Here is a 27,155-nt window from a genome sequence, read left to right as displayed (position 1 = left end):
GGTGGAAATTTTTGGCGGGAAATTTAAAATTTTTTATTTTTTTTTATTTATTTTTTTTTTTTTTTTTTAATTGAAAAGTGCAAATGATTGGTGATTTATTTAAATACTGACAATACGGAAGAAATATTTGGATAAATATATAAGTATATATTAATATACCTGTAGATATATAATCTTTAGATTTTATATGGACAAGCAGATAATCCAAGGCTGGCGGGGCGGGATTCCCGTGGAGAAAGCCGCTGATGACGGAGGAAGGACTCAATGTAATTGGATCTCATGTGAATTAAAGTGTCAATATCTTTAATTTATCTACAATTAAAATAATAAAACAAATAATAATTAAAAATAAAGAAGAAGAAATATACCAGGCGATTATTGTAAATAATCGCCTCGCGGTAGTGGTTCCTGGCTATGGGCGAGCATCCAATAATCTTGTCAGGTAATCGAGATACGGAAGAGCAAGCGGAGGATGTGAAGGCGAAGAGAAAACGGAGGGAAGAAAAAGGGCTTGAGAAGATTGAGAAGACAAAAAGTTACAAAATTTACAGCAAAAAGAGTGACAGTGAGAGTGATAAAGATAAAGGTGAGTGCCGGAATTGTTGCGGTAGTTCTTCTTCTGGTTCAGGGTGTTCCCCTGAAGAACTGTCATCATCATCATCATCATCATCATCTCGACGACACCCGTCACTTGTGGTATCGTCGCTCGGGTTCGGAAGGGTGTCCTCGCCCTCGAGCCTCCTGGCTGGGTTGTTCCTCGTTAGTCTACTGGTGGTGAGTCACTTCAGGGCAACTTTGGCGGTGCCCACGAGAATGGAGCACCAGCAGAGCCATCGTCACCAATACCGTCATCAACCTGAGAGCCTCGAGGCTCACGAGCCGCCCAAAGAGGGGACCGGAGACAATGCTGGGCTTCGTGATGATGACGATGATGAGCTTGAGACCTTGAGAAGAAGCATCGTGGAGGGTCTCGGTCTCAAGAGGATACCCGATCCTTCAAAGGTATTTCTCACGCCCGACCCGGCTTCCAAGATGTTATATGTTATATATGCTAACCCATTCTTTTAGATTCGAGCTGTATGCTTTTATCACCCTCTTTTGTGCATGTGTCACATGAGTATGCACACTCGGAAATCAAACGTTATTTATTCCTCCAATGGCTTCTGCTTTTTTTTTTTTTTTTTTTTTTTTTTTTTTAATGGTTTTAGTTATTTTTATTTATCTAGAATTTTAGGATGGAATTTTTAGTTATTAGTGGGGAAATTATTTGAGAAGAAATGAAAATTTTGAATATTTTTCATTAATTTAAATTTACCTGAAAAATTTTTAAAGAAAATATTTAATAATTTAATTTTAACGAAAAAATTATTAAAGATTATTAATTAGTGAGTAAAGAATTTTTTTTAATGAAATTCTTTAAGAAGAAATAGAAATTTCACTAATTATTGACTTCATATTTTTTATTGCTTTGAAATTCACAAAAAAATATTCAATATTTAGTTGTAAATTTTTTTTTAATTACATTTTTTGAGAAATGAAAAATTCGGTAATTGTTCACACTAAAAAAAATGTTTACTTGAAAAAAAAATTTTGTCTGAAGACTTGAGTGATTTTGGAGCAAGAAGAAATTTTCTTCAGTCAAAAAAATTATTTCTCTAATAAAGATTTTTTATTTTAAATCATTTAAATCATAATTAGAATTTCATTTTATGAATATTAAAATTTTAACTGTATTTAGAAATTTGCATATTTATTACTTACAATTTTTTCTTGTAAAATTCTTAAAGAAGAAATGGAAGAAAATTTAATCACAACAAATTTGTTTGATAATATATAAAATTCTAAAGCTACACAAAAACTTTTTTTACAGTTAAAAATTTAGTGGTGAAATCAAAATTTTCATTTAAATTATATTACAAGAATTTAAAACTCTCCTACACTTTCGACATCTAAAAAGTCAAACGCTTTATCATTTAAATTTTTCATTAAATTACAAATCGCTCATTTGAATAAATTAAAAATTAGAAAATATTGTCCTAAACTAATTTCAAAAAACTCGAATTCTTTTCTGAAGAAAAGAAAACATTTTCAACAAAAGAAAATTTAAATTTATTCTCCTCGATAAATTTCCAGCTTTGATTAAATAAAAATCTATGAAAAAATGACTTTTGACGTTAACAAGTGTGTTGTTAACATTGCAGACCCAAAAACACTTTTGTAGAAATGAATGAATCGATTTAAAAATACTTGTTTGAAAGAAGAATAAGAACGCGAGGTTGGTATTTAAAGTTACAAAAGTTAAAGTTAAACATTGGCAACAGGTGTTACGCGGTTCTTACAAATAAATCACAGTCTCCTGACCCAGGCTTTAAATAACTATTTTTTGTTATCATCTATAATTATATAACTCGATCATCATCATCAATTATTATTATTACTAAAAAATTAATTAATATTTTTATTTAAAAAAAATCATTTTAGAGTTGTGTCTAGAAAAATTTATGATTTATAATTAATTCAGCAGACATGTTGGCATTTTTTAATTTTACTCAGCAAATAAATAAGTCATAAAAAAATATTAAAAAAATTTATTTTCAATCTTTTGAAATTTTTTTAATTAATTTTTACAGTTTATTTGTAAAGAAAACATCTAAAAAAAAAAATTATGAACAAAAATTTTATTTTTAATTAAATCAGAATTTTTAATGAAAATAAAAATAGAATTTAAAATTTTTTTTTACAAACAAAAAAAAATTCTTGTTAAACTAGAAGATATTGTCCGTACAATGACTTACGGCCGAAAAAAAATTTCAAAAATTGACAAAATGACGGCGTTTTAAAAAAAAAAAAAATTGAATTTTACCCAAAATTTTACTCGTTTTTCCTCTGCCAAAATTCGATTTTTGATTTATTGTGTGGAGAACTATATACAGAACATGCAGAAAAAAATTTGATAGTGATTGGATCATTTGTCTCGGAGTAATCACTGCAGAAAATTCGAAAAATGCGTTTGAAGATAAAATGATCCTATTCTAACTGCGGAGCGGTTACTCTTGAAATTGCTGTAACTCGAAAACTATTTTAGATATCGATTAAAAATTTTAGTATATTATTTTTAAAGGTATAACTTGTCGAAAAAAAATATGATACTAAAATTAAAAATTTTAATTATTATTAAAAACAATAAAAATTAACTTTATTTTTTTTGTGCATAAATTTTCTAAAATATTTATTTTTTACCAAAAATTTTTCTCACATCCGATGTCAGCAAAAATGAGATAAATATAGTCATTTATTAAATTAAATTGAACATCGGTTGAATATAAATATGAAGCAAAGGTACTAACTGGGAGAATATACATTAAATATAAAATAACGGAGCGCTCGGAATATCGCTGGGAAATTCCTCACTAAATGGTTGCTTCAGCTTCAACATCTTATTACTTGAGACTTGTCGCGAAGTAACGAGTTATGAAGAGTAAAGAGTAAATTGTCAGAGCTGGCTTGTATGAAGAAGATGATGATGAAGTCTATTTGATGCGGGATTCCCGCGGAAGCTTGGAACAAAGTCTTGAGTCTTGAATTGAATGATTCTTGGGCACTTTTGGTGATTACTTCAGACATAATTACTGTCCGACTGAATGTAGAATTAATCCATCTTTATCTGGTGGCTCGTTAGGAGTTCGGTTTTTTAAGAGTAATTTTTCGAGCGCAACTCTCAATCAGCGATGGATGTAATGTGTTATGTGTCGAGCGGCGCTTCAAAGACCCGTCAAAACTCACCCGAAAAACAGTGATTTAACTCCTCGAGATTACTTAAAGCGGCTCTGGGCGACTCGAGTAAGGCTTAAGTGAGTTTAAACAAATGCCAGGTGGTGGTTAACTGAATAACTGAAGGAAGAAATAAAAGAAGAAATTAACTGAGAAAGAGCCTGATGATACTGTGTATTGTGTAGAGAGGAAAGGCGTCGCGACGCACATACTCACTTTTTAAAATTGTTCCTTCTTGAGTTAATATCAGTCGAGGTTTTTAGTCCACGCTCTTTCTTCATTATGTGGGTAATGCACTCTCAACTTCTTGCACGAGATTTAAATGAGCAATTCCACTGTCTCGAGGACCACCGCCATAAACGGTACCTTTATGACGCGGTTTAAAACCTCAAAAAAGTTTAAATAATTATATTTAACCGCGTATAGGCTTTTAATATTGTTTTTATTGTTATTTTTATTTTGTTCTATTTTTTTTTTTTATTTCATTGAAATATATTATTTGTATTTTCTTTAGAAATATTTTTAAAAAACATACGGAGCTTGAATTTAAGCTTTTAAGCCGTAGATTATTGGGAGTTTTTTTTTTTTTTTTTTTTTTTTTAAGTGTTTTAGGAACAAAAAATATTGTTTAAGACTTGGAGGGATTTTTTTGACTAAAGTTTTATTTTTGTTTTTATTTTTTTTTTTCATTTATTTTTTATTTTTAATGAAAAAATTTATTTTTGATCTGTAAAGAAAATTATAAATAAAAATTGAACAATATGTATTTAAAAAAAAATATAAAATAAGAATGTTGAGAAATTAAATATTGTAAAACATTTTAATAATGTTTTAATAATTAGAAGTAACAACAAATTTTTTTTTATTGATAAAAATTTTTTTTTATTTTTTCGAGTAATATAAAAAAATTACTTAAGACTTGGCTATATTTTTAATAAGAGCTTAAATAAATTACCAAATTTTATTTCTTCTTTAAAAAAAAAAAAAATCTTAAAACATTATAAGAAAAAATTAAAATTAAATTATTAATACAATTGTTTTTTGTTAAAAATTTCTTTAAATTTTTTTAAGTAATACAAAAAATATTACTCAAGACTTTAGTTGAATTTTCCATAAAAATTTATTAGACAGCAGCTTTAATTACTTTTAAAAAATTACATTTTTTTTACAGAAGAAATGGCTTAAAATTTGGCAATAAAAAATAAAATTATATTCTTCTCCAAGGAAGTTAAAAAAAATCTTAAATATAAATATTACCTCCGTAATTGTAAGTAACAGATAAACGTACCGCCCATTGATTCCAGTTGCACAAAATTTCAAGGGTTTAGCCGCGAGTTATTGATGCAATAAATCTTACCGGATTGAGAAATTTCCGTCCGGTATAATTACTAAAAAAATTAAAAAAAATCAATTAGCTCTAAAATTAAAAACACACATTTGTTTAGTTTAAAATTTCAATTACAATATTTAAATATTTTAAAAATAAACTACCGCTTACTGACATATTTATACACTTTTTTATGGAGTTGATTATAAATAATAAATCCATTTAAGTTACAATAATACTTATTTCTTAATTAAAAAAAAAAATAAATAAATAAATAAATAAATTAAAATAATTTCGTTAAGAAGATAATTGTTTGAAATGATTAATAAATAATTATGATTATGATAAATGAGTGATGCAAGATATTGTGTTGTGAATTGAGATACTTTAAAGAAGAAATAATAATAAAAATAGAAACGATTCTTGACCCAAGTAAATATTAATACGAGATAATATCAGGGCGAGCATTCGGGTCAATTATAATCCGTTTGCCCGGCAGAGAATCAATTAAGAGGGCTAAGTTCAATCGGTGAATCGTTTTATTAAATAAATCTTATTTTTATTAGCTTTCCAATCCGAGCGTTTTTTCGTCCACTTAGCCCGGACAGAATTTTACTGGGTCAATGTTTGCGAATGTCAACAGCCCAACTGACTCTTAATAGCATCATCTTCATCATCATCTTCATCACTTACACCAGCATTATCTTAAAACATATTAAATATCTCAATCACTTAATAACTTACTCTTACTCGCTCGCTTGTTTTTATTTTTATTCTTATTCTTGGTCTTGATCATTCACGCTTATCTCGAAACACCCAGGCAATTTATCCTTCCGCTTATATTATATATTTAGTAATTAGCAACCTCGACGTCTCGCCTACTATTTGTCCATTTAAATTTCTTAATTCTCCTCTTTTTCTTCAGTCTTTTATTTCTTCTTCGGTCGAGGTCTTGTCGAGTGGTAAACTTTGAGTTGATTCATTTTTTTTTTGTATGTCCAGGCTAACGTGAGTCAGACCGAGTACGAGAGAGCCCACGGAGAGTACCTGACCAGGCTGCAAATGTCCAGAGCACCTGGTGACAGAAGACGAAAGAGACTTCATACTTTTTATGCAACAGGTAATTTATATTTATTCCATCAATGGATTGGTCTGAAAATAATTGCTTTAGAAATTATCTAAATTAAATTAAAAAAACTTAGAGAAGTATTGTTAAATTTTTTTAAGTCTTGAAAATTTCTACAATGAAAAAAAAAATTGTTTTTTGAAAAATTTTTATTTAATTCAAGTTAATATGCACAAAAAAATTTTTTTTAATTTTATTTTATCCGAGATAATTTTTTTTTTTATCAAAAAATTATTTTCATAAATCAAGAAATTTTTATCTAAATAAAACTTTTTATTTTCTCACTAAAAAATTTATAGTAATTATGTACATTTTTATTTTTTTTTTACGAAATTTTTTTTTGAAAATTTTGATGGATTTTTTTTTTTTAATACATAAAAAAATGAACAAATTTTACAAATTTTTTAGAAAATTTCAATATTCAACTTTTTTTTTTAAATGTTCGTTTTTTTATGTACTATAAAAAAAAATACATCAAAAATAGATAAAACAGAAATTTTATTCAAAAACATAAGAACCAAAATTTTTTCCAACTTTTAAAGGCAAAATAAATTCGCTGTAAAAACAAGTAGAATAAAAAAAAATTAAAAAATATTAATTTTTCACTTAGATATGATCAAAAATAGGTTTGACCTCACTTGTTAATAATTACCAAATTTTTTAACTTTTATTTATTTAAAATTAAAAAACTATGAAATATTTTTGAACTTTAAAAAATATAAAAAATTTTAAAAAATATTTTTCAAATATCAAATAACAATTATTATTATTATTAAAAAATATCAAAAATTATTTTTTAAACTTTCCTCAAGGCAACAAATAATCCCCACAATTAAAAATCAAAATAATTAAAAATGATAAATAATAAAATGAAATGACAGAATATTAGTAGTAAATCCAAGTTTCACTTTTAATTATTTATAAGAGTTGACTTTCATGGACTATTGAGCAATTTTCTCGGAATTATTGATAATTAATAGCGTGATATAATGTCTTAATATTTTATTATTCAAAAAATGTTTAGCTTACATTAGCTTCTGATATGTAAAATAATTAAAAATATATTCAAGCAATAAATTATCGAAACACTTGAAAAAAAAAAACATAAATACTTGGTCAATTTAAAATAAAAAAAAAAAAATGAAAGAATAAAGTTAATTAGAAAGACTTTCACGGTTTATAAGTCTAAGACTAATGTGGAGGCGAGTGGATGGTAATTCCTTGCATCCTGTTTATTCTCACTCGTCACAACCGGACATTCTGTATGTCATCTCAGAAGATATGTACGTGAAGATATATATGTATACTCAATGAGCACAGGAGCTCCAGTAGTCGCGGGGTCAAGCTGGGGCCCGTTTCCGGTCCACGTTTTCTCGTCTGATGAGACGGGACGAAGTCTCCTGACCTCGATTTGTCCAAGCAATTTTCTAACTTATTTCACTATTGAGATTTAATATTTAATGTTAACATTCACAAGCTTGTATGTTTACAATATCGGCAATCTCTTTTCCTCGTCACCTTATTTTTTTCAGTGTTTATCATAATTATCATTATCATTATTATGTTTTTAATCTCGTAGTAGTCTTCCGAGATATCGATAGGAGACTTATGATCAAAGAAACTGAATTAACTCATCTGAGATATCTAATATCTTATATCTAATGTATAATGTCTAATAATATTAAATTAGTGGATATGTCCCTGTATATACTCATATATTAGCATTAGTCATGTGATTAATTATCTTACCGTACCTTTATATCTTTTTTAGTATATATACATATGTATTAATGTATTTAAGATGGATTTAATAAAGATGTTGGTTGGCTTCTTACGAAATAGAAATTCCGATGGAATGTACAATGTAAAGTTTACATCAATGCAGTAGCTGATAAATAGTTATTACATTTTTAATAAAAATATTTTTTATAGTATTTTTTTTTAATATTAAGAAGAAAAATTTTTATTAAAATGAAAATTTGTTGTAAAAAAAATTAATGTAAATAGTTATTACATTTTTATGATTATTTTTGATAAAAATATTTTTTTTTAATATTGAGAAGAAATATTTTTATTAAAAAAAAATTTGTTTTAAAAAAAGAAGAAACAAATGAAATTTTGGTGAAAATGATAAAAATAGAAACAATTTTTCGCTTCGATTGTGAGGCGTGCAATAAGACTGATATTTATTTAAGTACAAACTTAGTCGATAAGGCTTAAAGTACTCGTGCATAAGAACACACACTTTGCTCGTTGCGTCAACCTCACTCTTATCTAAAAGCTCCGTTTTTTTTTTTTTTGATAAAAAATAATTTTAACATCATTTTTTAATTTTTTCAGTTGGTAAATAGCTAAAAGAAATTATTAATTAATAATTTATTATTAATTAAAAGAAAAATTATTAAATTTAGAAGCTTTTTTTACAAGCCTAAATTTTCTAATATTAGGGATAAAAATAAAAAAAAAATATTAGAAGAAGAAATGAAATTGTAGTAAAGATGAAAAAAGTGAGAATAAAAATTAGGAAATGTGTATTTTAAAAATAATCATAAAATAGAACAAACTTAAGAACTGAAAGATTTAAAAAAATTGAAAGGATGTTAAAATAATTAACGGTAATATTAAATTTGTTAGCTTTTGATGATGATGATGATGATGTTGATGATGATGATGAGGCAAAGTATAGATAAGTAAGGGTACCGAAATCCGAGTATGTCAAGTTGTCATCACACATCTATTTCAACTTCCGCCTCGTAAAAATGTCACCGACAATGGGTTGTACACATTTGCTTGCCCAGAATGACGGGGAGGAATGACTTTACGACATCGTTTCTTTGAACCGTTAAAAATATATAAAATAATTTTAAAAAAATGAAGAAGAAATATTAGAGAGTGTGTTGAAGCGTTGGGAAAAATTTCGTACTATTAAAAAACTAAAAAGGTGTTGCTACATTACATATTACACACAAGGTGAGATCGCGCGTGTCATACAAATCTTATCCCACGCATCTTTGGCGCTTAAACGGCAAGTGCGTGGGAAGGCGCCACACGTTGAATTGTATCTATTTTTAATCGAGTGCCATGTGAGTGAGTGATAAAGCCTCTTACTCTCTACTTCTCTTATTAATCTTATTATATGCTATATATTAGTCAGTTGAGACGCTCGGCTCTATTTAAGTTCAGCTGCGTATCAAACTTTATTTCTTCCATAGATTACGCCCTGATACGATATTGACTATTGAGATCCGAGCTATATATATAATTTGTTATTTATTATATATAATACGTATCTTCTATTCACACTCGGCTAAAAACTTATTAAATAGAATCGATGTTAATATCCACCTCCTCTCAGCTCGCTCATTCCGATCCACGAGTCATCGCAATTTATTCACTGTTTAAAAAAGTACGTGTAAATATCTTAAATTCCGAGAATTTCGCGCCCACGCTCTTTTCTTCGCTTCATTTTCTTCTCTGGAAAGTATAAAAATAAATTTTATTTTATCTTTTGCTTTCCTAATCTCTATAATTTTCATTTTTGTATTTTTTTTAAATTTTAGATTCATTCATAATTCATTAATAATTTCACTTACAATCCATTCATAATTTATGAAAATTATTTTTAATAATTTTTTACTGAGAAAAATAAATAATTTTATTTATAAAATTTTCTTGACAAAAATACACTGAAAAAAATCAAAAGTGAATTTTTATTTCCGTCAATCAGACCGCGTTGAGAAAAAGTCTGGAGTTTTTTTTTAAGCGATGTAAATTTTAATCTAAGTACAAAATTTTTACACTAAAATAAATTTTAATTTACCTAAAATCAATTTCATATACAAAATTACTAAAAAATGATTCAAAAAATTTATTAAAATTTGAAGTTGGCAAGTATTAATTTATTTTTTAAAAAATTATATTTTTAAAATATCGAACCAAATTTTGATGAAGATAATTTTTTTTTTAGTCTCGTTCAAAAATTCTATTATGAAAATAAAAAAAAAAAAGGAGGCAAACAATGTTAAAATTAATTACTCTAATAATAATAAAATTAATTACTTTAATGTTAATAAAGTACTAACTTTTAAATTGCAATTTTGAGGATTTTTTAACAAATAAATTATAATTGAAAATTTATCAAAGAATAGTTTTTCAAGAGAAGAAGATTAAAATTTTCTTTGAATAAAAAGAAATTTTGACTTAATTCAAACAATATTTAATCTTGTTTAATATTTTCTTGAACCAAGAAAATTTATTTTTGAGTCAAGAATTATTTCTTTCTGTGTAATTTTTAAATTAATTTTTTTTTCTAAAGCATTTTTTTTTAATTTAATTAATTTGTCATAAAAATAAAAAAATTGACAATTGTCAGCAAACTTGCGTATATTTAAATAATATCTCGACTTACTAAATTTCTCAATTGTTTTCCAGAAGTGCCGAGTCGAGTAAGAAGACAGGCGATAGAAAACGAGCACCACCACCTATTCTTCCCAGTGGAGATGCCTGTGGACAGCGAATTAGAGCACGCGAACTTGAGGCTGTTCCTGACGACAGACCTGGAAGAAGCGCCAATAGAAGTATCAATATACAGACTGAGTAACTCCTCCCGGCACTTGGTGGCCAGAGAAACAATCCAAAGACTCTCAGGTCCGCGGTGGATCGAGCTGGACACCACCGAGGCTGCTGCTTACTGGCACGAAGCTCTGGAGGACAATTTGGGTCTGGAGCTGCGCCTGGAGAGTCTTCGGAGCAACATCGTCTTCTCGAACCCAGTTTTGAACGTGTTCACAACGAGCCACAGCTCGCGAAAACGCAGGTCGGCTCCAAAGCAGCTGATGTCGCTTCACAAGGGTCGCCGGACAGAATGCCGCGACAACAACAAAAAATGCTGCCGCCATGAAATGACGGTGATTTTCAAAGACATCAAAGGATTTGAGTTCATCGTCCAGCCGAAGAACTTCGACGCTGGGTACTGCAAAGGACGGTGTCCTCCTCGATACAATCCTGCGCACCACCACGCGCTTCTTCAGAGCTTAATTTGGAAAGAAGACAAGCGCAAAGCCCCCAGACCCTGTTGCGCGCCCAGCAAACTTGCTGAGCTTGAAATTCTTTACTTTGACGAAAACGATCCTACTAAGCTTAAAGTCTCCAGCTGGAAGAACATGAGGGTTCTTGAGTGTGCGTGTTCTTAGAAGCTAGTTGGAGGAAAATTAATTTTTAAGTTAATTTTAACTGAAGAATTATTTTTTATGATAACGAACAATAATTAACTCAGACAGTGGAATTATGTAAGTCATTTTTTGCAGACCGACTAATGATAACAATGATATAATGTCTAAAGTCAATGTTTTGTCGTTAAAACATAATAACATTATTGCGATACTTTATAATTAACAAAATATTGTTATTGGATAATTGTTCTATCTCAAGGCTCCACTTATCTTTTAAGTTTCTCGCTGAAGTTACAAGAGATGTCAGTTTTATTTATGATCAATCTCTTCCGTGGATAACATGTCCTAATTTAGATTTTTTTTCGATCTTGAGGAAAAGCTTGTTTGAAGTTACGAGTTAATTTAAATTTTATGATCTTTAAAATTTTTTTTTTTAATAAATTAATTACAAAAAACTTTGAGTGAAAATTTTTGATAGTTAATTTTTAGCAATAAATTAAATTAAAAATTACAAGTTTAGTAACTATTAATTTTAAAGTAATATTTTTTCTATAATAATTTATAGAATGAAAAAAATATTTTGAAAGTGAATTTTTATAAAAATTATTTATATAATTTTTCATTTGAAATTATTTTTTAAAATTATTGTAAAAATTTTTAAAATTGTTAAAATTGACATATTCTGTTAATTTAAGTTTCATAATTAATTAAAAAAAAAAACTTGAACTTTTTTTTACTCATAAAAATTTTTAAATGTGAAGTAATAAAATAATACAAATAATAATAAAAATTAATGTTTAAATTTTAGAAAAAGTACTGAAATGATTGTAATTTTTTAAATTATGCACAATAATGTCATCATATTTAATCTAATGTTAATATCTAATGACTTTATAACTACACTGGCATTAAGAGTTATAAAATAGTATCTCTTATTCGAGCTATAAAGGTTAAGCTGAGCAAACAACCGTAAAGCGCATAACGCGTGCGTTACAATTACATCTGATCGAGGTGTTACAATTGAGGCCTTGCGCTGACCTCATATTAAAAAACTATAAGGAAATTAACGTCAAAACTGACTATCATTCCTATTAAATGATCCAAGTGTTATTGAATAAATAATAAATTAAATAAAAAGTCAGAATCAAGACTTACAAAGAAGAAAAATAAATTTATAAAAAATAAATGTTATAAAATATGTGGAGCCGCGATTCTAAACAATTAACAAAGTGGTTTTTTTTTTTTTTTTTTTTTTTCGTATTCATTTCACCAAAGATTTCGCACAGGAAGTCTGACTTTCTTCTTATAAAACTTTATTTTCTGCCTCTCGTGACTGTGATATTAAGAATACGAAAAATAATCTTCCTGTTTCACCATACGACTCTGTAATTTTTATATTATTAATATTAATATTAATTATACATGTATGTAGTTAATAATACTAATAATAATTTTAATAATTATTGTATACTGTTTTTTATGTAATGCCATACTTATTAATTGAAGGATACTGAAATTGAGAGACATCGGATCATTTTTATAATTTTTTTTCTAAATAAATTATAACAAGAAAATTTATTTAAAAATTTATATATTTAATTTTTGAATAACAATTTTATAGAGCTAATTTATTTTTCAATAAAAATGTCTATTAATTTCAGTAGTATATAAATTATGATACAGAAAGTAATAGGCATCTAAAAAAAATTTTTTTCATTAAAAATTACAAAAAAAAAATAAATATAAAAATATAAAAGTGCAATTTGAAAAAAAAATTTTTTTTTATTTCTAATTTAATTAATTAATGAAAAAAATTTTGAAGGTCACAAAATTTCAGTGTAATATCAATTGTATGTTATTAATTATTAATTATTATTAATCGTAACTATTGTATTGATTATTATAGTTGAGTTATTAATTATATACAGTAAATTTGAACTCATAGATTTTATATATAATTATTATGTAGAAATATAAAAAATTGTGTGCGAGTTATATATATGGTGCTCGATGTAACTATTATTATTCGATATGTCACAGTGTGTTCTTTAGTTCATTAATATTTGTTATTATTATTATTATTATTTTTATAATTAATTATAAGTACGATAATATTACATAAATTAATTTGCGAATGTATATTTATTCCTAAAATTCCTGATTAAGAAATCTAATTTAAAATGATTAAAAACAATTTAAATAAATTTGAATTGACTTATAAAAATATACACTTAGTATGTATTGAATTATTTCAAATTAGATTTCTTCTCAGGGATTATAAATTACTAATGTACATAGATATTTATTAATTAATACACTTGTAACTTTTCACAATCATTATTGTATTTATGTTTATAAAATTGTAATTAGTTATAGTAATTAATAATAATAAGCATAGTATAATTAAATTTGAAATGTATAATATAATATTTAATTGAATCTCAGCGGGGATCGCTACCCGCATTTTTATATTTTCACTCACGTGAGGCCGTTTTAAATATAGTTTAATGAATAATTAAGGTCTATTTTGTAAGGGTAGACTGATTGTACGCCTCATAGAAAATTTTTAATAAATCAACGAGTAGAATTTAAAAAAAATCCTCTTGTTTATTTCTTCTTTACTTAAAAAACTATTTGTTGTGAGTTACATCTGAAGAGTATGAAGAATATATCGCGTGCTTGATGCGAAATTTTTTTTTTTATTCCTGCGTAAGATTATAATGGATGTAATCCGAAAAAATATCCCGTATAATTTGAATTATACTCAGTATAATCTTGGATTATATCATTTTTTCGAAAATTATGAGATTCAACTTTTTTCTTATTTAATTTATAAATTTTTTTGAAAATTTGTCTAAATTTTGATAATTAATTTTTTTTTTTAAATTGTTCATTTTTTTATGTATTTAATTATTTATTTAAAAAACAAATATATTAATAAAATCAATGATAATGTAGCCGCCGAGCAATCGATAAAGAAGCTTGTGTTCGAGTACGGAGAACTGGAAGTAGATGACTCTGCGGGCCTGAATGCTGAGGAGGAAAATGAAGATATATAAGTAATTAAATGTGATTAGATTAAGGATTAATTATAAATTACAAGTACGGCCTACATTTGTTTATGCAATTTTAGATAAACAAATTCTATAGAACTAATTGGGTCTTATTAAAAATAACAATCGATAATTAATTCATGTTTTGCTATTTTTATTAACTTTCTTGTTTGATAATTATGTTAACTCTTTATTGCGCAATTACATATCACTAGCTGGTACCCGCGTATTTAAATATTCTAGAGTACAGTTTTAACGGTAAGAATTTATAAAATAGAAAATTTTTTTTTAAAATATAAAAATTTATTTTATCAAGTATTTACGATAATTTGAATTAATAAAAAATTACTTTAATAAAATTTTCCTTCGGCCAACACAACTTCGGTTTTCCTTGAGAGAATTTTGTTCTCCAGTCAGGAAATTTTTCTTTCTGTTTTTTTTTTTTTAAATTCCATTAAAAATTTTGAAATTGATGAAATTGCAACCACAAAATTTCTTCATAAAATTTATATTGACAAATTTTCTCTTAAAATAAAAAAAGAAAAGATATTTTTCAAAAAAAAATCAAATAAAAATTTTTTTAATATCATTTTAAAAATAAAAACTAAATATACATATTACAGAAGTATTATCTTCAGTACGATAATTTGTATATAAAAAAAAATCATATATTTATCAAATATTTTGATTACTAGACGCTAATAATTACGACTCAATATTTACCTACTAGTTAAAATTCAAATAAAGACAAAAAAAAATAAAATTAACCTTGAAGATATGCAGAAGCGAGAATAATAGGGAAAATGAATTCTTTCATTTTTAAAATAATCAATAGTGTCGTCCGAAAGACTGTCGACATTTCAATGATGATTTTTAAGTACTATTTAACTAGAACAATTTTTTTATTTAATATTTATTACAGACTCTTAATAAATTATTTTTTAACATCAATTTATTATTTTAATAAATATTTAGTAACGCTTTCTTATTACAAAAAATCTTCCGCTGTAAAAAAAATAACTAATTTAAATTTCAATGTTACATACTTAAACATTACCTCGTGAACTCTTTTATAACTGAGTTGACATAACACCTACAACATTAATTTCCATATTTTATGATCTTCACCGAAGTATACATATTTATAAAAAATTCCCGGCAAAATATTGATAAATCTCGATCACCGGAAAGCTTAAAAACAAAAAAAAAAAAAAAACAGAGTAATAAAGTCATAAAATAAAGTTAATAACAAATATTAACATAATAAAAATAAAATAATAACAATAATAAAGTATTTAAAGTATTAATCTAATTCCCTTAGGTAGAATCGATGGGATCGAGACGATATTAGCTCGGGGCAATTTTGAAAAATCCCAAGTAAAAGATCGATCTCGCCCACATTTACGGAGATGCTTCGAGGAACCAAACGAGTTTGTGCTCGCACGAGAAACCAAACGATCGTCTCTCGACCTTTTGAACCTCCCTATCATCCTCACCTTACCCTCTTGTAAAGGTAAGTATATATATATATATATGTATAGGCATAAAAAGATGCACTTATCTTAAACTTATTTCTCATAGGTTCAATCGAAAGAACAACCCTGTCGCCATGGGCTCTGCGAATCCGAACAAAAAGAAGAATAATCTGAATCAGAAAATAATGATAAAGAAGTAAAGACTTTCTCCCGACTCTCGACTAAGTTTTGCGAGAAATCTTACAAATTGATTGAAAGTAAGGACAGTAATGACTCACCATCAACTGATCAGATTATCAGTAAGTTACTCATTCAGTTAAACTGGTACTGGCGTCCCCGATCCCAATAGTATCTCCCCGGTGATTCCCTTGATTGCCTCAACTCTTTTATCTTTTGTTTGAGGTAAACTTATTTTTATTATTTCTACAAATACGATTTATGGAAAAGACTACGTCAAACGTCTACTTAAATTTAATTTTAATCTCACTTACTTTTATTCCTGTATTTATTATCTCCTGCCGCTTTTATATTTTACCTTCATAGTTTTAGGAAGAGGAAATCATTTGTTTGCCGATAAGTTACTTTTTTGATAAATTTTATTTCTTCTTTTGAATAATTAGTTTCGTTTATTTACCTCTTTTTTATTAATTTACAGATTGTGTTATTAATCTCAAAATTAAGGACGTGTAAAAAAAATTTTTTGCTCTAATTATTTTTATTTTTTTAGTCAAAAAAAAATAAAAATTTTTTAGATACACCCTATTGATTTTAAGAAACAAAAATTATTAATAAAATAAAAAAAACTTTTTGTTTTTTAATTTTCTGCTTTAAGAATTGAAAATTTTCAAATTTTAAAGCCAAAAATTTTAAACTCAATTTTTAAACCAAAAAATTAAAAAAAAGAAATTTTTTTTATGTTCGCTCTTTTAGTTTTAATTAAGATTTTCTTTTCATCTTTTTTACTAACTTAAATATTTTTAAATTGGGAGAAAAAAAATTTTTTTGCTCTAATTAGTTTAGGAATTTTGGAATTGTCGAAGTTTACTCAAAAAAAAATTAAAAATAATATTTTTTGAGGTACGTCCTATTAATTTAAAAAAAATAATTTATTTTATATTTTTAGAATCGAAAATTTTGAAATTTTGTCTACAAAAATTGAAAAAAAATTTAATTAAAAAAATCTAGCTATTTACAATAATTTTTCAAATTTTTTTAAATCTTCAATTTTCATAATTAAAAGTTTTAAACTTTCAATTTTTTAACCAAAAATTAGAAAAATTTTTTACATTTGCCTTTTTGATTTAAATGAAGATTTTTTTTTTTCATTTTTTCTACAAACTTATACATTTTCAAACCGGGAAAAAAATTTTTTTCAAAGCGCCCTTTTAATTAGAACCATTATTTATTAATTAATATAAAATCACTGACAAATTATCATCTTTGTAATTTCCACAAAATAATGAAGAAAATTAATTTTCTTCTCGAAATAAATCTACTTAAAAAAAAAAAATTAATTAAATTATTTTACGAAACTTTTTTCAAATATTTGTCTTAATTAATAAGTATATTTACTCATTTCCTTATTTCAGATAATTTACAACTCTATACCAAGTTATGAAGAGGCATGAATCATTAATGTACCTCATTGTTATTGCCACTGGGAATCTCATGAAATATTATTGTTTGACTTTTATTTTACAATATGAATAATCATTGCGATAAGTCGCTTTTATTATTTTTTTTTATTATTATTATTATCACTTCAAACCTGTTCGGTATATCTATAATTGTCGTACTAATATATGTACATATACGTGTGTATTTGTAACGAGCTAGTACAAATAATGTGACAACGATGCGTGCGTTTATATAACGGTGACCATTGAAAGTAAGATCATTGAAACGTCGACAGTCATTCGGACAACACTATTAATTATTTTAAAAATGAAAGGATTCGTTGCTATTTTCGTTGTTATTCTCGCTTCTGCATATCTTCAAGGTTAGTTTTATTTTTTTTTTATTTTTATTGGAATTTTGACGAGTAAATAAATAATAAGTTGTAATTATCAGCTTCTGGTAATCCCGATATATGATTAATATATCATTATTTTTTATGTCTAAATTGTTGTACTGAAAATAATACTTCTATAGTACATACATTTCATTTTTATTAAGTAAAATAATATTTTGTTTTTATTTTTTATTTTTAAAATGATATTAAAAAATTTTTTATTTGATTTTTTTTTTTTTTTGGAAAATTTATTTCCTTTTTTTTTTATCTGAAGAGAAATTTTTTCAATATTAATTTTGTGATAAAATTTTGTGATGCAATTTAATAAATTACAAAAATTTTTAAATGAATAAATCATAATAGCAACTTTGCAGTCAAATTTAAAATTTTTACTTGAAAATGAAAAAAAAAAAAATTAAAAAATACTAATAAAAATTTTAATCTATTAAAATATCAAATTAAAATTCTACAATTTTTTCGTGAAATTTTTTAATTTTTTAAACGTTTTTTTTTGACACTTGATATCGGCATTGAAGTTGAAATTTAAATTGAAATTATTAATAAACAAATAAATAAATAAAAAAAAAAAAAAAAACTTGAAATATAGGTGCAGCTGGAAAAGAAATGTGCCCATCTGAAAATTGCATTGAAGCTGAAGCATGCGAAGAACCAGTACGTAACACGTCAATAACTTGTGCCAATGGATTACTCTGTTGTTCTGTGGGTATGTAATTCCTGAAAATTGAAGTATAATTATAATTATAAATGGTTAATAAAAAAAAAAAAATTTTTTTAGTGAAAAGCGAGTACCGAACTCATTGTCATCATCATGGAGGAGAGTGTATGTCATCTTGCAATCCAACATTAATCAATGATGTAATAGATTGTGAATCAGATCAAGTATGTTGTACATTAGTATAGGGATGGCGCTATTGTACTGAAATTTAAAAAAAAATAAAATAATTTTTAATAATTAACTAAAATTTTATTCTCTCAGTGTATCAATGCAATTTCTTAAACAAAATTCACCCCAAATTTATTTGAGAAATAAAATTAATTTTCTAGTAATTTATAATTAAAATTATGAAGCTAAGTTTTGGAAGAAAACAATTATTTATGTGAAGAAATTTTTCATAGAGATTTTTAAAAGAAATTCAAAACTTCTCTATCTTTAGATACATTATTAAGAAATGACCTTGTATCTTGTGAATTATTGACATTATCAAAGATATAAGTTCATCCCGATGTTATTCTCATCAAGACCTTTCATTTAAGTACCCACATCAATTTTTCATATATTTATATATATTATATATATGTATATATGAAAAATATATAAAAAATTCATGTGGGTACTCAAATGAAAGGTCTTGATGAGAGTAACATCGGGATGAGCTTATATCTTTAAAAACGTCAATAGTTAAAAAAGTACAGTGCAATTTAACAAAAGTTATTATTTAATAAAGCAAAATTTTATTTATTTATAGTTCACATAGTGAGTGCAACGTTGCTAGTTAATAATTATCAATTTTAATGATAAATACAAATCAGCAAATTGATCAGAAAGATTTACATTCCGTAAATGAAGAAAGAAAACTGTCATTTAATTTTATTTATATACCCCTCCTCTGCCGAAAAAATTTCTAGTTATCAAGCTTTACTGTATACTCCAAAAAAAAAGCAAAAAAAAAATAACTATATACAATATAAAAATAAAGACGATGACGAAGAAGAGAATGAGGAATAAGAAGAGGAGGGTATGACCTAAGGCAATGCAGGCAGAGCCATTGCAAGGTAGAGCCATTCTGAAAGCCTGAGGCCAGGCGGGAATAATGCCGCGCTTGGAAGGATGCCCTGGAGAAGGATAAGGACACTCAGTGGGAGACCCAACTGGAGGAGAGAGACCTGGTGCCAGCAGAAAGGGGCAGCCCCAGGCGGGGACGAGGTTGCTCGTTGTTGCTGCTCCGCGGATACGGAAACGACCGGAGATAGTGCGGTTTTTATTTTAATCGGTGGACGAGGGGCCACGTGGAGTGTCCGGGGGATTTTGTTTCCAGTGTTCTCCGGGTAGACGGGGCATCCAGAATCGTCCAGATGTAGATGCCAAGAGCTGCATAGAATTCTATGTAAGAGGAAAGAAGAGAAGAAACTGAAGAATGTGAAGAAGAAAGAGAAAGAGTGAATTTTGGTGGAGCTGCTGCTGCTGGAGGCAAGCAAGAGACAATGTGCCCGGTGCCTCCAGCGAAATGCCGACCAAGGCTCTCGGAGCATTGCGAACAGAGAACAGAGCCAGTAACGATGCCTCCAGGGCAGAAGGACTGAGCTGTCCTGGAGAACGATAAGCACCAAATGAAATATTAATGAACGCAACGACCACTCTGCTCGTTTAATATATACACTTACTCTTACTCTATTATATTATATTATGTTGTGTTGTGTTATATGTCTTCTCTCTACTAGACGCAAGCACACAAAGTTATTCTTGATCACCCTCTGTAATCTGGATCAAACGAGGGTTAAGTTCTAGGCCGTTGGTCTTGTCAGTGGTTAGCTTCTTGGTCTTGATCTTGCTCTTGTCAACGATTCGATTTATTTGTTAATAGTTTCAGCAAAATTTATTTTTTTTTTTTTATTTATAAAACTTCATATCAAATTACTTCAAATTGATTTTTTTTTTTAATTTAATTTATTTATAGTCGCATAAACATCTAGGTCATCAACGACTACTAAAAGATACAATATTGGGTTAACGAGTTACACAACTTGATACAATAGATGCAGTATTGGAGAGATCAGTATAGTAGATCAGTAGTTCTATGTTTTTGTGAGAATTTTTTAATTTTTTAACAATTTTAGTATTTGGGTCATTTTATGTCAAATCGACAAATAATTGGAATCGACCCCTTTCGATTTGGACAAATTTTGATGAGAAGTTTTATTTTATCATATAACGAAGTTCTGCCAAAGGAAAAAAAATAAAAAAATTTTTTTCAAAAGATACAAATTCAAAATTTTTCCAGATTTTCAATTTTGTTTTTATAATATCTCGAACGCTATTATAGATACAGGAATAATTTTTTGTTTGTTTTAAAGGGGACACTTAATGCTATAGAAAAAAAAAATTTTGAACAATGCCAAATTTGTCAAATTTTGAATTTTTGAAAATAGTTAAAAATGACGTTCGCAGTTAAAATTTTGGCTCAATTTTTTTTTGTTAAATACCTTGTACTGATCTTAAATAATCCTGAAATTTTTAGAAGGATCTTTTTTTTTAAAATAAGAATTTTTGAATTTCTAAAAAAAAATTTTTTTCGATTTTTGCAACTTTTAATTAAGGTAAAGTTATGCAGATACACAGTATTATAATTTTGAGCTTTAAAAAATTAAATGCGTGAAGTAGAAATATTGAATAATAAATTAATTTCGACTTTTTTTTTTTATTTTTTGAACATACTCTTAAAAATTTTATTATTATTATTATCATTATTATTTTTAAATGTCAAGTCTTATTAACATATGCATGTAAACTTATAAGTAAATAAATACCTTTGTCTTTAATGTATCTAATTTCAAAGAAGAATAGTTTCTTAAAGGTTGTTCTTAGTTAAAACAACCTGATAGATAAAACAAGTTAGTTCGGAAGTCTTACAAGTTTAACTGCATGTTTACTCTGAAAAATTGAAAACTTTCAAGCGGTTAGAATTCTCAAATTTTATAAAATAAACTTAAAAAAAAAAAAAAGAATATTTTTTTACAATTTTACCCAATTAAAATTCAACCAAATTAAAACAAATCGACAAACTTAATTAATTAAAATTTCGCAGAAGAAATAAACAAACAATTTTAGTAGCATAATTATTAAAAGCTCTCGACAACCCAGCCGTCTAATTATTTGAGGAAACTGACGCTGATATGCGTCCTGATAATGAAACAAAATTTTCCTTGTTTAGAGCGGGCAAGTTAGCATAAAAAGTTAAGTACAACGATATCTTCTTCTAAACGCTTGCGGTAATACTCGTCTTCTCCGCCTTTGCTGGCTTTCTCTTCACTCTTCCTTCTTCGGTCTTGCAATCTCAACTTTTATTATATTTTTTGTTCCCGTTCTCCTCTTTTTACTTTACATTGTTCGGCGTTGAAGATGCTCCGCATGACGTCTCCACAGCCACAGGGTGATCTTACTCGTGCACGATCCTCACGAGTCGCCTGGGGTCATCTTGCCATAGACCTCGTGGAGCCACTCGAAGATTCCGAAATCTCCGTTAAAACTTTGTCTAATTAATTAATAAAAAAAAAAAAAAAAGAAGAAATAAACAATTAAATGGAGAAGAAATGGAAAAGTTGCAACCATGGTCCTCAAAGAGTTTCTTCTATTTGTCTACACTATTCCCATGCATGCATTTGTATTTTTATACATTTATACATACGGTGAATTTTCTTTATGGCAGACATAGAGGGGGTAAAATACTAAAATACCCAGAGGCAGTTATTCTCGCTGGTTAAACTCCTCGGTCTTCTCAAAATGATTCACAGCCTCAGGTAATTTACATTCGCTTGCGTGGGTGATCGCCGGCTCTCTCTCCCTCTCTTCTTCAATACTTTACTACTATACGTTACGTCTTTTCCTTTTCCCTTTACTCTTTACTCTTTGCGCTCTTGCATTACATGCAGATGGATACAATATAGTTGGAAAAGGTTAAGCACACACCCAGTTGGAGGTCGGGTCGCCCAAGCCCGATCCAAGTCGACCGAATCAAGAGTGAAAGAGAGAGGTAAGGGTACATTACATATGTATGTATTTATATTTATATTTATATTTATATTCTATCATTTACATACATGTAAAGTAATATTCTGGGATACTAGACAGTATTTTCAGTATTAAAATTTTATTTTTATTTGCCGATCGGTGAATTCATTTCAATAAACAAAAAAGAAATGTATATCTTGTTTCGTTTACTTAATTCAATAATTTTTTTTTATTTCAATGCTTGGAAAATTTCACTTTTGTTTATAATCCCGTAATAAACAAGCATCTGATCATTTTTCTACAAATAAATTAAATGAAAATTTTTTAGTATTAATTAAAAATATATTTTTTGCCTATCCTTATATTACATAAAATAATTTATGGATTTATTTTGAAAATATCTTGAAACAAAGAAGAAATGTATAACTTGTTTTTTTTTGTCTTAATTTAAATTTTGTCTTAAAATTAAATTTTATTTACAATCCTGCAATAAATAAACATTTTACAATTTTTAGAATATTTTTCAACTAATGAAATATTATAAAAAAAATTAATAAATTTATTTTAAATATATTCTAAAATAAAGAAGAAATGTGTCACTTTTTTTGTCCTATTTTTTTTTTACTATCCTGCAATAAATTTTTAGAATGTTTTTATTAAATAAATAATTAAAAATAAAATTTTTCAAAAAAATTTCAATGTTCAAATTTTATTATTCCTTAAATTACATAAAATATTCCTAATTTTTTTACCTTAATCTCTAAAAAACTTAAAAATAAATAATTAAAAAAAAAAAATAAATTTTCTTAATTCACATACAGAAACTTCAGAACTTAATTCCTTTTTCTTTTATTTTCTTCATAATAATTTATTTGTTTAAAAAAATTTTAAACCGTCTGATATTTGCTGATTTCATTTTAATTTTGCTTAAATTTTTTTTTTTTATTTAAAACTCAACAAGAATTTTTTTTAAAACCAGTGAATGTATACACGTGTGTGAGTATCCACATTAATATAATCTAGAACGGAAAAGAGAAAGAAACATATGCACAGTGATACGTACCCGGAGCAAGAGTTTGCGGAAGAACGATCGCACCTCAGTCTCAATGTTAAATTATAGGTATTCAAGAATTCTTCCGTTCTCATTAGTTATGATCTAGAATAACCGCCGGAAGGCTTGCAATTGACTAGATAAAAAAAAAAAACCTATATAATAAAATAATAAAATAAGATTATGAAAAAATTTAAATAAAAATTGACGTGATCTAATCGGAATTATTTGCAAGGCTGCATTATGAAAATACTGGGGAGAAAGGAAAGAGAAATGCCCCAGAGCCAGCACGGACTCCGGCAAGTTCGATTTAAGGATGATAGGTACTCTCCAAGAGAGAGAAAGACAGACTCAAGCCAAGTACCAAAAACCCTCCGGGGTATTTTAAATGTTTCGCCTTTACTTCGCGTACTCTCAAGTAATATATAAGTATAAGTATTCTTGTCTTCTTACATGTCGGGAGTGTGTAGATGCCGCGACTTTTCGCGAAATTTTATACAGGACACTGAAAAAAATTTTCACTTTCATCTGGAGTGTTAAAGTCAAGAAATAAAACAATCCGCTTACAAAAATCCAAAGGAAATTTGGAGTTTTTTTTTGGAGAATGCCACGTCAAATTTTTATTTGGCTGGAAGAAATTTTTTATTCAAAATTAGTAAAATATTTGTTTCAAATTAAATAATGTTTTTCCAAAAATTTGATTTTTGGAATATTGAACAAAATTTTAATGAAAATTTTTTTATTTTTAAATCTTGTTGATAAATTTTAACATAAAAAAAAATAAATTATTAATATTTCTATATTTAATTAAATAAAACCAATTACTTACAAATGAAAAAATTTAATTTTATTAAGCAATTTTCAAGATTTTTTAACAAATAAATTATTATAAAGAAAATCAATCAAAAAATGCGACTTATATAAATTAAAAAAAATTTTTTTTTTAATATTAAAATTTATTTTTTATATCGTTAATTTTTTTTTATTTCTAAACAAGTATTTCATTATTTTTATTCAATAAAAAAAATTTTTTTTACTAAAAATATGGATAAAATTTTTTTTAGAGTGCATTTCACTCCGAAAAAATTAAATCAATTAAAAATCACCCGCTTTAAAAATATTTTACAATTTATTTAAAGTTTTATGTTATAAATATTAATTATATTATTCCTAAAATTTGACTTTTGGAGCATTAAATAAAATTTTAATAAAGATTATTTTATTTTTAAGTCTGTTGATGAATCCTAGTATCAAAAATAAGAGACAATAAAGTAATAAAATTATTATGCTTAATAAAATAAAATTAGACACTTTAATTCTACTGAAATTAACTTTTATTAGGTAATTTTTATTATTTCTTAACAACTAAAATTTTATAAAGATTTCATAAAAAAATGCTACGTCTAAAAATTAAAAAAAAAAAAAAAAAAGTATCAAAGCAAATTTTTTTTAAATATTAAAAATTGTTTTTACTAATTAAAAAAATCTCTGAATTTTTTTATTTTTATTCTAAAATAGTTTAACGATATAAATAAAATTTTTATTGGGATGGGCCCCCTAAATCAATTAAAAATCATCCACTCAGCAAATTTTGCACAGTGCAAACCACGGAATTATAAATTATAAATTCGTAGTTCTTGAATTAATGATCCATTATCCGAAAGAAAATTCACGAGTGATTATTGTAATCATTTGTATTATTTAGAATGTATATTTTAATTTATTTGAGCTTACCTCTATCGGGACGATAAAAAAAAAGCCCCGGGGTTTGCCGCGACCCGGTTGGTAGACACGTTTGCCAGTACTACTATACACCAAGTGGACGAAACCTGAGGTGCCGAAGTGAATAAGGCAGAAAAGAATAAATGAAGGGGAGAAGTGCAAGCCCTAAAATATGTGACGCTCTGGGCGACTCTTCTCTGGATTCTTCTCGTTACAACGTCGTGGCTTAACGCCCCCGGGAACCCTTGAACTACGCCGCCCGTTTCTCTACGTCTGTATATACATATATGGATTTATATATTATATGTATGTATTTATATGATACAAAAACATCACATTATTTTCTTAAGAAAGCCCTCAAGCGATGGTGACCACGACGCTCATTTTATCCCATCCAACCTCAAGTGATTTACATGTCAATAAAAATATATTGTTGGCTATCACTATCGACTCTTATGTGGACATTGCTAACTTTAACAATAATGGTAATTATAATGATAACGATAATACTCTTTAACTTTAATTGTGCCTTTTCACTAATTGCAAGTGCATAGACGATATTTGTTTAAATTATTTCATAGAACTACACAGAAAAAAAAATTAATTTGAATCAAGAGAAAAATTCTTAAACCAAGAAAATAATTTTTAAGAGTTTCATTTTCTTGGAACAAGACGAAAAATTCTTGAATCAAGTAAAATTTATTTAAACCAATAAAAATTTCTTAGTTTTAAAATTTTTCTATTCAAATCAAGAAGATGAAATTCTTTAAAATTATTTACTTGATTAAATTAAATTTTTTTTTCTGTGTAACAATTGAAGAATTTGTTAAAAATATTTAATAAGCTTTATTGACTTTTAATTAATTATTTTTTAACATTTTATTTTTTAATAAATTTTTATACTCACGGAAAAAAGAAAAATTGAAAAATTATAGTATAAATAGTAATAAGCATCACTTCATATAAAAAAACTAGAAAAATTGTAGTTTGAGATACACAGAAAAAAAGGTTCACTTGAGCCAGGAATATATTTTTCTTCCTAATTATTTTTTTGAGCAAAAAAAAATTTTTATTTATGCTTCTTAAGTAAATTAAAAATAAATTTACTTTTTTCAAAAAAAAAAAAAAAAAAAAAACATTTATTAATAATTAAAAAAAAAATTCAATCATATTTAATAAAAACAAACGTTGTTTCTAAATAAATAAATTAATTAATTAATATAATTATAAATTTTTTCTATTCATGCATAAAATTATCATAACAATTAATTTTGAGCTTAAATTTCGGAGATTATCATCCAGCTCGAAAAATTCGAAGCAAATGATGCAGATTTTCCAGAATCCTGAAAGAGCGAGTAAAGTTAGAGAGGTTGAGCGTATGGAGATCCATCGCGTTGGGTTCGGAGCACCTTGAGCCTATCCTGGAACGATGTTGTCGGCCGTGGCCGTTTTCGCCTGCAGGCATACCGCCAATACGACAGTACCCCTGCACTCTTCTGCAGTCGCTCTCACCCTCTCGCTTGTGCTCGTACCTGGTTTACTTGGATCTATCTTTATTTTCCCCGCGGGCACGTTCCCTTTGTGTTATATTGTACTGCTCTTTACTGTCTCTCTTGGCTCGGGTTGTAATGCCGCTACACTGCCCATGTACTCAACAATACCCAACCCATTATTCCCAATGGGCAATCGCACATATATACT

General features: G+C 26.9%; 3 protein-coding genes across 3 annotated transcripts; all 3 read left to right on the top strand.

Annotated features, from left to right (window-relative positions):
• The first annotated feature begins 414 nt into the window (after window positions 1-414).
• Mav (TGF-beta domain-containing family member maverick) lies at window positions 415-11,778 on the top strand. The gene is made up of 3 exons (XM_074244828.1): window positions 415-1,002; window positions 6,101-6,218; window positions 10,656-11,778. The coding sequence occupies exons 1-3, from the start codon at window positions 415-417 to the stop codon at window positions 11,414-11,416; spliced, it is 1,467 nt and encodes a 488-aa protein (XP_074100929.1). The 3' UTR covers window positions 11,417-11,778.
• Window positions 11,779-15,565: 3,787 nt separating this feature from the next.
• Window positions 15,566-16,156, top strand: LOC141528601 (uncharacterized). The gene is made up of 3 exons (XM_074244742.1): window positions 15,566-15,668; window positions 15,770-15,961; window positions 16,030-16,156. Exons 1-3 carry the CDS (start codon window positions 15,566-15,568, stop codon window positions 16,095-16,097), a joined length of 363 nt encoding a protein of 120 aa, XP_074100843.1. The 3' UTR covers window positions 16,098-16,156.
• A 1,607-nt stretch (window positions 16,157-17,763) lies between these two features.
• LOC141528602 (uncharacterized) lies at window positions 17,764-18,917 on the top strand. The gene is made up of 3 exons (XM_074244743.1): window positions 17,764-17,922; window positions 18,542-18,658; window positions 18,731-18,917. The coding sequence occupies exons 1-3, from the start codon at window positions 17,868-17,870 to the stop codon at window positions 18,853-18,855; spliced, it is 297 nt and encodes a 98-aa protein (XP_074100844.1). The 5' UTR covers window positions 17,764-17,867; the 3' UTR covers window positions 18,856-18,917.
• The last annotated feature ends 8,238 nt before the right edge of the window (window positions 18,918-27,155 follow it).

Source organism: Cotesia typhae, unplaced genomic scaffold (genome assembly GCF_013202065.1).
Source record: "Cotesia typhae breed Kobodo isofemale line unplaced genomic scaffold, CoteBio_Ctyphae contig_44, whole genome shotgun sequence".
NCBI classification, from domain to species: Eukaryota; Metazoa; Arthropoda; class Insecta; order Hymenoptera; family Braconidae; genus Cotesia; species Cotesia typhae.
Note: the sequence above shows the minus strand (reverse complement) of the source record. Positions and strands in the feature narration are given on the sequence as shown.

Bases quoted from the DNA above. Each gene is read 5' to 3' on its own strand.
- Mav (XM_074244828.1), top strand. From the start codon at position 415: ATGGGCGAGCATCCAATAATCTTGTCAGGTAATCGAGATACGGAAGAG. The intron at 1,003-6,100 runs GTATTTCTCACG...TTGTATGTCCAG, and splicing joins GGATACCCGATCCTTCAAAG to GCTAACGTGAGTCAGACCGA. The intron at 6,219-10,655 runs GTAATTTATATT...ATTGTTTTCCAG, and splicing joins TCATACTTTTTATGCAACAG to AAGTGCCGAGTCGAGTAAGA.
- LOC141528601 (XM_074244742.1), top strand. From the start codon at position 15,566: ATGATCTTCACCGAAGTATACATATTTATAAAAAATTCCCGGCAAAAT. The intron at 15,669-15,769 runs GTAATAAAGTCA...TAATTCCCTTAG, and splicing joins AAAAAAAAAAAAAAAACAGA to GTAGAATCGATGGGATCGAG. The intron at 15,962-16,029 runs GTAAGTATATAT...TATTTCTCATAG, and splicing joins CACCTTACCCTCTTGTAAAG to GTTCAATCGAAAGAACAACC.
- LOC141528602 (XM_074244743.1), top strand. From the start codon at position 17,868: ATGAAAGGATTCGTTGCTATTTTCGTTGTTATTCTCGCTTCTGCATAT. The intron at 17,923-18,541 runs GTTAGTTTTATT...CTTGAAATATAG, and splicing joins CGCTTCTGCATATCTTCAAG to GTGCAGCTGGAAAAGAAATG. The intron at 18,659-18,730 runs GTATGTAATTCC...AAATTTTTTTAG, and splicing joins ATTACTCTGTTGTTCTGTGG to TGAAAAGCGAGTACCGAACT.